Genomic DNA, 11,526 nt, shown 5'->3' with positions numbered 1-11,526 from the left:
TACGGACGCACACACACACGCACGCCACACACACACACACACACACACACACACGCGCACACGCACCCTCCCTCCCGCCAACACAACCTGAGAAAACACACATATTCCGCAGAACTTTAGTGTATAACGGCACCGAGAACCACTTACACACATAAAGACATTCAGCGAGAACAGGATGGATGGACATGCAGGTTTTAAAACGGCCGGCAGGGAAGTCTATTTGATTAACTGAATGCTTTATTATTATTATTATTATTTTATGATACGGATGATGGATCATAAGAAAATCTCCGCTATACTATGCTGAGAGATTTTAACACAGAGGGCCACACTTTGGAGAGAAGTGTTTTTTTCTTTCCTATTTTTTTTATTTTAAAGTAATGCTTTTAAGCGCTATCCTCTGGATTGTTTTGTTTCACGTTGCAACGAGAGGCTGTGTTTGAATCTTGATCAAAATCCAAGAGAGAGAGAGAGAGAGAGAGAGAGAGAGAGAGAGAGAGAGAGAGAAGGGGGGACGTTCGGAGATGGACGACACAGTGAACGATGTCGGCTCAATCCTGCGTCTGACATCATCATGACATCATCATGACACCAGGCTCTGTGGTAAGAGCTAATTATTTGGACGACTGGCTGGGACCAGAGCCATATGAGGACAGTTGCGTCACTTCATCGGCCCAGTTTTCTACGCAGCGACCTCTATTGGCGAATAGTGACAAAGCCCTGACCCGGAAGTTCACCGAATGCACTGGAGTCTATGAGCGTATGTCACTATTTCACGGGAGTCTATGAGCGTATGTCACTATTTCACTGGAGTCTATGAGCGTATGTCACTATTTCACGGGAGTCTATGAGCGTATGTCACTATTTCACTGGAGTCTATGAGTGTTTATCACTATTTCACGGGAGTCTATGAGCGTTTGTCACTATTTGGAGTTACATGAAAGCACAATTTCTTACCCATCATTGGGCTCAACTCTTCAATAGAAGGCTCTGGTTGGGGACCCTTGTGTTTCCTTGAGGAAGTAACATTGGACTCTGCAGAAGAAACAGAAAAAGGTGCTTCATTTAGGAAGACTTGTCAGACCACACTTAATGCAAAATGGTACACAAACGGTGTGACAGCAGATCTCGTCGAATGTCCTATGTTGACTGTTTACCGGTGCTAGTATGATGGTGAGAGTGTGACGCTGCATATGGGACAGAGAAAGTATGGACTTAAAAGAAGCCATCTCAGCATCAGAATGTTCAGAACGGAATATCTCGTGGCTTCTGTGACGATCGGGTCAAATATTTAGTTCAGTGAACATCCGGTTAAAGAATATTTTTCAGAAGCTGTGTTCACATTCACTCTTACTAATGAACTCCAACCTGCTTCCGGTCTCCTGAAGGAGGCGAGGTCATCCGTACGTGACTCACACAGATACAGGAAGAAGAGCGAGCCGTTGTTTTCGTCTTGGGTTGAGCTCTCGTCATGACCTCTGACCTCACACAGGTAGCGGTGTCGTCAGACTCTGACGAGTACAAGGTGAGTGAGTTATAACTGAAATTATACTTCAAGTACTCATTGTGCAGAATGTCCCCTTTCGCAAGTTCAAAATGTATAAAAATATTTAGAAAATAGCTGATCTACAAGCTCACAATGCGCATTGTGAGCTTGTAGAGCGGACTGGACTGGCCATAAGTCCGACATCCCGTTAGTCCGACCTACGTGGCCAGTTAAAGGACCACTTCACCACTTTTCAACCTATCTTCATATAATAGGTCCTCACTAATAATCATGAAAAAATGGGGCAATTTTTTTCTACTCAGTCTGTGTCTCATAGGAGGGCCGTGGGCAGATCAGAAACCGTCTTCCAGTGACATCATCGATGGGGAATACAAGCTAATAAAAACTGCAGGCTTTCTAGTCCTGAAAAGTTGCAATGCAAACATGGAAGCCATCGTTCTCACGATAATGAAAATCTAAACATTTTTGTAAAAAAAAGCTACTTAAAAATAATCTGCCTAATGATGATGTCACTGGAAGACAGTTTTTAAACTGCCCACAGCCCTCCTATGAGACACAGACTGAGTAGAAAAAAATCGTGCCATGTTATCATGATCATTAGTGAGGACCTATTATATGAAGATAGGTTGAAAAGTGGTGAAGTGGTCCTTTAAGACTGAGCTTACGGTTAAAGGTAAAAAATCTTTAATGTAAAAATGTCCCAATACTGTTGTTCATAATACAATTCAGGTATGAAGCTGCAGGCCGCATTTGGCCCGCGGGCCGCACTTTGGACACAGCTGGCTTATAGCAACCGGCCGGGCCGCATGTTCTAAAACATGCAGAATAACGAGGCCTTTTTATATCGAACACAAGATTTCTTGTATACCGGTAGTTGTCAGACAACGGGTGTAAATTAAAGTATGAGATATCTCGTACTTGGCAGACATTATTGTACAAATATACATTGACTAAAATAGTATAGGCTAATACTTTATACAGAAAGATGATATAACTGTGTTTTTACAATACACGTACACACTCCCCTACAGAATGTGTTCTGCAATCCCGCCTTTGAGCTGGAGGGGGAGCGAGAGGACCGCGTGGAAGGATTCAGGACCGCCTCCTCCACCCCTGAGCTAATCAAACCGGCTGCAGCAGGTGAGTCAGCCAATCCTCATTATGTTTAAATATCATAATTCATTCTGACCGCTCTCCTAAAAGCCCCACCTGAGTTATACATAATAGAGACGGCACGGTATTTTTGGATGAAGGCTGGGCCCTATAGCCAAAAACGAAACTTAAGGTATTTATTTATATAACTGAGCACAGGGAGGATTATCACAAGAAATAGGAAAAAAAAGATAATTGAATTAAGTGAAATCCCTGAATATACCTTTAATTAGTATGAACTCATGGTTCTTGTCTCACCTCTTCAGTGCGTTTGTGTGTGTGTGTGTGTGTGTGTGCGTGCGTGCGTGTGTGTGTGTGATTCCAGGTCAGGGTGTGTTCCAGGAGTGTGCGCTGCGGTTCCGGGTGTGGTCAGGGTGTGGTTTGGGGGCGGTGCTTGTCTCGGCTGCTGTTGTGTTCCTCATAACAGCCCTGGGTCTCACTCTGGTCCTCATCCTAACACGTGAGTCCAAAATGCACTCACGCACCAACGCACCAACGCACCAACTAAACTCATGTTTCCTTCATGAGGAGTCCAAGCCGCTACAGGGGAGGCTTTAGCGCGTGGAAGGAACAAGTTATTCCAACCAGTTCCTTTCCCATCCATCAGGAGCCCCGGCTGGCCAGGGGGAGGCAGTATAGAGACCATGTTTTTTGTGAGGGTACCACTACCTACCTACCGTATGGGGACACGGGGAGAACATGCAAACTCCACACAGAAATTGGAGACATTTGATTGGGATTATAATTGCTGGTGAAATCAAAGCGTTTTGTTGTTCTCTGTGTTGCAGAGCTGAGTGGTCAGGAGGTGGAGGAGGGGGAGGTGGTGTCCGTCAGTCCTCTGGACCCCCTGGGAGGCGGGGGAGTGTCCCACACTGTCCCCGCGCTGGTGTCCAACAGCAGTGTGCAGGGGGACGTCGCCACCACCGCTGCCCCCCAGCCCGCGGGACACAGCCCCACGGCCCAGACACGTACGGGACAAACTATCTATTAATGATCCTTCTTATTATTTCTTACTGATTTCCGATCACGTGATCGGATCGGGACAACCCTAGGATATTCCGAGCACGTTGTTTTTGCTCCCGATCCGATTCAGATCATTTGAAAATGACGTTATCGACGTTACCCGATTTCCGATTCCCACGATTGTACATCGAGACAACCCCTGGTAACGACGATCTCCTCATGCAGGGTGTGGCGGTATCCTGAGCGACCCGGAGGGAAGCTTCAGCTCTCCCAACCACCCCGGCTCCTACCCGCCCAACTCCCAGTGCGTGTGGGTGATCCGGGTCCAGCCGCCCGCCCTGGTCCAGATCCACGTTTCCTCTCTGACCGTGGAGGGCCCCTCCCCCTGCCTGTTCGACTGGCTGGAGGTCCGAGAGCAGACTGAGCACAGCGCCGTGGTCACCAGGTATAGGTTACGTCTACACTAGTAAAAAAGAAGAAATGGTGCATTTATATAGCGCCTTTATCTGTTTATTTGTATTTTTTCCCCATGTGTTTATGAGGTGACAGACAGTACTTCATTAGACCCCTTGGTGTGGTTGTTATGTGCAATGATGTCTTCCCTTTGTATTTAGGGTTTCTTCCTGGAGGCTGAAACCTTGACAGCCAAACGTGCCAATGAATAAAACAGTGATATAGTGACATCACAATATCATCCCCTCCACTAACCCCTCCCTCTTTATCATGTTCATCGGCTTCAGTTCAGGTGGATCGCCACCCACCAGGCAAACCACGCATACTTAATGAACTGGTGGGCGTGTCCACAAATACTATACATGTTGTGTAGGTTCTGTGGCAGTGTGGCGCCCCCTACGGTCAACACTCTGTTCTGTATGTTGTGTAGGTTCTGTGGCAGTGTGGCGCCCCCTACGGTCAACACTCTGTTCTGTATGTTGTGTAGGTTCTGTGGCAGTGTGGCGCCCCCTACGGTCAACACTCTGTTCTGTATGTTGTGTAGGTTCTGTGGCAGTGTGGCGCCCCCTACAGTCAACAGCAACAGCAGCGTGGTGTTGGTGACCTTCCACTCTGACGCCAGTATCTCCGGAGCGGGATTCACTGCCCAGTACCGCGCAGTACAGAGCAGTACGTACGCACGCACACGCACACACACACACCTATAAAATTGCATTCAGAAAATCCCTGTCCCGAAATGTTGATGTCCCCACAAGCATATTAATACAAACCTGTGTGTGTGTGTGTCTTTGTGCGTGCGCGTGCGCGCGTGTGTGCGGTCAGAGACCTGTCTCAGAGAGGAGTTCCAGTGTGATGGAGGTCGTTGTCTCCTGCCCGTGTCAGTGTGTGACGGACACGCCCACTGTACCGACCAATCGGACGAGGCACACTGCGAGCACATACACAGAGGTGACACCTACTGCATACGCACACACGCACGTCCCCTATAGCACTCACCTCTTCAGTCGGAGAGTGGCTCATGCAGTCGATAGTGCTGTCGCCTCACAGCTAGAAGGTCCTGCAGGGTTCGATTCCCGCTGGGGACGCTGTGGTCGCGGGGGTGTGTTCTCTCCTCCGCATCATAACATTTTCCTTCCACGCGCTACGTCCAACCGGGGGAAACCCCGCCCCCTGTCAGGTGAAAAGAATTGGCTTGGACTCCACATGCATTGAAGGAGGCATGAGGTCAGTCCGTTGCTCTCCCCAGGTTGGCAGGTACATTAAATGACACTGGGTGAAAAAATGGGTTACAAAATTATGGGATACAAAAGAATCAGACCCGTATGAATTGAGTGGTGCTGTACTGTACCTCCCTGGCCTGTGTGTGTCTGTGCGTTAGGCTGTGCAACAGTGACACTTGCTCGGACCATAGACTGTAAAAATACAGTATGGACAAAGCGTTCCCCGGGTCTAACATGGTCGTAAAATGAAGCCTGTAATTCCTTGCACTCTAAGTCGCCATATTTCTAGATCCGTTTGGGTCCAGCTGGCCATTGGCTGGCTCCGTTTGGGCCCAGCTGGCCATTGGCTGGCCCAGACAACGAGGCGGGACTTCCCCCCTTACTCTTCGTTGGTTTTTATTTTGACTGAACGGGGGGTGGCTCCCGATCATGGACTGTAGCGGTAGCCACGCCCCTCAGAACATACGCGACTTTATGGTCATTTTTTAAATAAATGGGACCATAATTTTCCAAAAAGAAAATAGATGTACCACTCAAAAATAGTGTCAACATTGTAATCTTTGCTGTTGTCATTAAACAGAATGCGGGGGACAAAAGAATGGATCCTCAGGGTACCTGACCAGTCCAAACCACCCCAGGCCTTATCCTCACCAACAGGTACAAATAATATACTATACCCCTATAGTTGCCATTTTGAAAACTGGCGGCCATCTACAAAAATGGAATTCTATGTGGCCCGAGGTTGATTATTGAGGGTGGTATAAAGGTGATCTGCGCCAGATTTCATGCTTGTAGCACCAACTGTGTATTAACCACGAGCAGATGTACAATTTATTGGCAGCCACATTGGAAAACATGTCGCCATTTTGGAACCTACTTACTTGGTAGGAATACCTCGAGAACATATTCTCTTATATCAAAGATTTACAGCCCCAGCAAAGTGATCTAGTGAGTAGTCCTAGCCCTAGTCCAAAACGTAGGTCCAGTTGTAGTTGTATTTTGTAAACTGGCGGTCCACCTTGAAAATGTTGGAATTCTGCATGGCCCGAGGTTGATTATCAATGAATCAACCTCGGGTCTCAATTAATCAAATTAGGGTCTCTCTCTCTCTCTCCCTCTCAGTTGTGTACGTGGGGTATATCTGCAGAGGAGGGTCACGTGATCACTCTGAGTTTCCAGAACTTCAGTTTGGAGACGCAGGACGTGTGTGAATTCGACTACGTGGAAATCCACGACAGTTCGGACACCGGAGCCGGACGCACACTGGGACGGTACCGTTCTCATTAGAATAAATCCAAGATAGCACAGACACCAGAGCCAGACGCACACTAGTCGGACGGTACCGTTAAAGCTAATGTTACAATACAGCTAATGTTATTTTGAAAGAAACAAATCAGACAAAACAGGAAAGGGCACACACCAGTGTTGGTGAGGTGCTGGCCTAAAGCAGTAACCCCAAAATGTCACTTACAGAGTATAGTGGTTCCACAAACTGTAAACAGTAAACAAACCAACATAGACTACAGTATAAGTGTATACGGGTATCAATCACAAATTCCAATGTAATGTACAATGCATTATCAAATATTATTTAAGAAAGAGACAAACATTGTGAAAATAGCCGATCTGCTTGTAGCTTGGCTACTTTCACAATATTTATGAATGGAACAGTCAAACTAAGTTCAAATATGATTGTTTGGAGGGCTGACAAGTTTGGCATACGTTGACTAGCAATGAAAAAAAAAATGCCAGCACTCAAGAAATGTCCTTTTCACATGATTTCACTTTGGTGTGCATTCATTCTCAGTTATGAAACTTGCCACATCAGCTTGACATTCCACGGGCCAGTGGTTTGGATTACAGGATGTATGGCATTCTCTTCATAAAGCTGCTTTTGAATGTCCACAATGTGCATGCAAATGGAATTAACTCCCAACGGTACAATAAGTCCGTATCGCTGTCACTTATCCATGCGTATTGTCATTGTAGCGCTTTTGCCTAGCGTGCAGGCAGCGTGTGAGTGTGTATGACCTCATTTATCTGCCTGTTGTAAAAGTGTTATGACTCCGGTGAGACTTCGACACCCATTTTCCACGTATCTTCATATAAGTTGTCCTTTAAGTGGTTCCCAAACTTTTCAGCCCGTGACCCAAAACAGTAATAAAATATTTGGGACCCAAACTAGTGAAAATAGCCGATACAAGCTCACAAGTTCACAACATGTAGTCAACGTGTCACTTCACGCCGCGTTGTGAGTTTGTAGATCGGCTATTTTCACTACTCACTACTCTAATTTTATGGAATTTCTTAGATTTTTCTTTTATTTCTTCATGAAATTACTGAAAACAATCATTCAATTTTGTCTTTAATTCATGAAAAGTTTAGCTTTTTGGGATTAAAAATAAAAAACGTTTTGAAATAATACTATATAAATACTAAAAACCAAATGTAGGAAATGTAATAAAATAAGGGGACCCATAACAATGTGTCCGCGACCCAAAAATGGGTCTGACCCTGTGTTTGGGAAACCTGTGCTTCTATAGGTCATCAGATAATTAACACACCTGTGCTATAGAGCGGCGCAGCCCCCTTTCAGCGCAGTCCTGCCCCCTTTCATGACGATGAGTGGCCCGGAAGTCAATTTCCAATTCATTTTTCCCATAGACCATTTATTTAAAGACCTCGGGACGAAGTCAACTTGGATCGTGACAACACATAAACCCACTTAGCGAAGGGCTAATTAACACACCTGTGTTAACACCTCTGTAGGTTCTGTGGCACACATCCCTCCAGAGTCGATTAACACACCTGTGCTTCTGTCTGTAGGTTCTGTGGCACAGACGTCCCTCCAGAGATGACCTCCTCAGGTCCTCAGATGACAGTGGTGTTTGTAGCCGACGAAGGAGTGTCTGACAGCGGCTTCAGCGCCACCTACCAGGCTGTGTCTGTGACCAACAGTAAGCTTGTTTTACCTACCAGGCTGTGTCTGTGTAGGGGTCAAATGGACCCCTACACGGGTTCATTTGAGGGGCTTCGTTTAAATTCTAACGCCACTTGTCCTGTTCTGGGTGGCAGGGACGTGTGCGCCGGAGCAGTTCAGCTGCAGTACCGGGAAGTGTCTGCAGAGGGAGTGGATCTGTGACGGATGGAACGACTGCTCCGACGGAGGCGACGAACGCAACTGTGGCAACGCAACCTACCCTCAATTCAGTGAGTCAATGTTCTCTCCACCTACGATCAATTCAGTGAGTCAATGTTCTCTCCACCTACGATCAATTCAGTGAGTCAATGTTCTCTCCACCTTACGATCAATTCAGTGAGTCAATGTTCTCTCCACCTACGATCAATTCAGTGAGTCAATGTTCTCTCCACCTACGATCAATTCAGTGAGTCAATGTTCTCTCCACCTACGATCAATTCAGTGAGTCAATGTTCTCTCCACCTACGATCAATTCAGTGAGTCAATGTTCTCTCCACCTTACGATCAATTCAGTGAGTCAATGTTCTCTCCACCTACGATCAATTCAGTGAGTCAATGTTCTCTCCACCTACGATCAAATCAGTGAGTCAATGTTCTCTCCACCTACGATCAATTCAGTGAGTCAATGTTCTCTCCACCTTTACGATCAATTCAGTGAGTCAATGCTCTCTCCACCTACGATCAATTCAGGGAGTCAATGCTCTCTCCACCTTACGATCAATTCAGTGAGTCAATGCTCTCTCCACCTACGATCAATTCAGTGAGTCAATGCTCTCTCCACCTACCCTCAATTCAGTGAGTCAATGCTCTCTCCACCTACGATCAATTCAGTGATAGTAAATGCTCTCTCCACCTACGATCAATTCAGTGAGTCAATGCTCTCTCCATCTACGATCAATTCAGTGACTGTAGTTTTGATATAGTTTTGGTCTAGTTTTGCTTAACTAGTATGATCACTCTGTGTCTGTAGTTTTGGTTAACTAGTATGATCTCTCTGTGTGTGTAGCTTCATCATGTGAGCTCATAGAGGTCCAGATGTGCAGAGATCTCAGCTACAATCAGACCTCCTTCCCAAACATCTGGCTCTCCGTGGCAGACCAGAGAGAAGCCTCCATGCTGCTCAGACACTACCAGGTGACCCAACACTGTACTGAACACTGAATCACACACTGTGTGTGTGTGTGTGTGTGTGTGTGTGTGTGTGTGTGTGTGTGTGTGTGTGTGTGTGTGTGTGTGTGTGTTTGTTCCAGACCAAAACACATTACAGTACCCTGAATCAGCCTATAATCCTGTCCCAACATACACGTTGACCTTGCATTGTTTCATAGATGCCCCTGTTCTCCATTTCCCCCACTCCTTTCAGAGTAAAATGCAGCTAGAATGGTGGAATGCTAGTTGCCTTCATTCATGCGGGTATTTTAGTAGCTCCAAACTGTATTTGTTTTCATGAATAGTGTCCTGGTACTCACACATGCACCGTTTGTCACCCTCAAGCTGCCATTCATACAGAACCCAGGCCCGTTGAGAACCCTACCGCTGGGTTCTGTATTGAACAATAGCTTGAGGGTGACAAACCTTTCTTTTTTTTAGCTATTAAAATACCCACATTAGAATGAAGACAACCTGCTTTCTACCATTCTAGCTGCAATTTACTGTGGGAGGGGTGGGGGAAATGGAGAACAGGGGAAAACGGGCTGATTCAGGGTACTTTACTGTCATGTGTTTTGCTCTGGATTTCTCCTTTAAAACAACAACACTTCTGAGTATACCTCTTCTCTCCGGCCTCCTCCATCCATGCAGGTGCTGACGGAGCTGCCGTGCTTCGAGCCACTGCGGCGCCTGCTGTGTGGGATGTTCGTTCCTCAGTGCAGCCCTCACGGAGGAGTCCTCCAGCCCTGCCGCTCCGTCTGCTCCTCGGCCCAGCTGCAGTGTGCCCAGGCCCTGGACGTCTTCGCCTTCAGCTGGCCCTTCAACTGCCACCTGCTGCCCGACTCCCAGGACCCCATGGAGTGCTGCCTGCCTTAGAGAAGATACCAGGACCCAATGGACTGCGTAGCCGCACACGCATATGCTCTTTAAGCACAAACAAAAAGCCTGACTATCAAATGAAGCTGGCTTCTCCCTCCATACTGAGCTGAATTCACACTGAGTGAGCCTAAACTCCCTGCACAGCAGCACTGCCGCATATTATGCCTTGATTGCTAACACTCAATAGGCAGCACCTGCAGTAATTAACAGGAAGAACTCTCTCTGTGCAGAAAACAAGAAACAAAATACATTGGCCTGCCCCTAGAGGGTGCTAAAACACTGAGGCCAAAGCACTGAGGCCAGAACATGGAGCGCTGCCTGCCTTGATACCAGCTATAGGACCGTATGGAGTGCTGCCTGCCTTAGTGGGGGACCCCAAGAACCCTATTGATTGATTGAATGAATATTTTATTAGACAATATAAAAATGCAAACAGCACAAGGTACAGTCAGGCATTTTGGTCCAAAAGGATTTCCATTCGGGTCCTATGCACTCACATATAATTATACAGTCATGAAAAGTCTAAAACAACAATCTATGGAATACTGCCTGCCTTAGTGGGAGACCCCCAGAGCCCTATGGAATACTGCTTGCCTTAGTGGGAGACCCCCAGAGCCCTATGGAATACTGCCTGCCTTAGTGGGAGACCCCCAGAGCCCTATGGAATACTGCTTGCCTTAGGGAAGACCCCCAGAACCCCATTGGATGATCACCGCCTTACTGAAGATACCAGGACGGCAGGACCACCAGGGTACTGGTCCTGGTATGCGTCGCATTGTGACACGTTGTGAGCTTGTAGATCTGCTTTTCTTTAAGCAGATCTCAGATTAAGAGTTCCCATTTAGGTCCATGAGGCCAGAGGAAAAAACGTGCCTTTCCATGTAGGTGTGTAGCCTGCCCTATACGAAGCTGTATAGGCACTGAAAACAAGAGGTTATTTTAATTGCCTGTGAAAAGGAGATATTTGTCGGAACTCGGGAGTGGGGACACCCAGCTTGAAACTGGGGACAATCCCAGGCTGAACCGGGACGTACTGGGGTCACTGTAAATGTATTGTCACATCACAGCTTTACAGGTTGAAAGAAGAAGAGGGTGAAGTAATTTTTTCATACAATCATTAAATCATTTACATTTTGCATAACGCTTGGACTGGAGGAGTCTGAAGTCTGTCCTACTATACTGTACACTAGGTCGGGACCCATTTGTGGGTCACGGGACACATT

The 11,526-nt window shown here is 46.7% G+C and overlaps 1 protein-coding gene across 1 annotated transcript; it reads left to right on the top strand.

Annotated features, from left to right (window-relative positions):
- Positions 1-1,471: 1,471 nt before the first annotated feature.
- Positions 1,472-10,300, top strand: mfrp (membrane frizzled-related protein; the record flags this gene model as incomplete). The annotated part of the gene is made up of 13 exons (XM_080772146.1): positions 1,472-1,525; positions 2,539-2,647; positions 3,033-3,119; positions 3,448-3,627; positions 3,848-4,067; positions 4,620-4,744; positions 4,898-5,023; positions 5,876-5,952; positions 6,418-6,566; positions 8,122-8,252; positions 8,371-8,505; positions 9,282-9,409; positions 10,076-10,300. The coding sequence occupies 13 exons, from the start codon at positions 1,472-1,474 to the stop codon at positions 10,298-10,300; spliced, it is 1,746 nt and encodes a 581-aa protein (XP_080628272.1).
- Positions 10,301-11,526: the final 1,226 nt, after the last annotated feature.

Source organism: Protomyctophum bolini (genome assembly GCF_963924005.1).
Source record: "Protomyctophum bolini genome assembly, chromosome: 9".
Taxonomy (NCBI): Eukaryota; Metazoa; Chordata; class Actinopteri; order Myctophiformes; family Myctophidae; genus Protomyctophum; species Protomyctophum bolini.
This window is presented reverse-complemented; position numbering and strand designations above follow the sequence as displayed.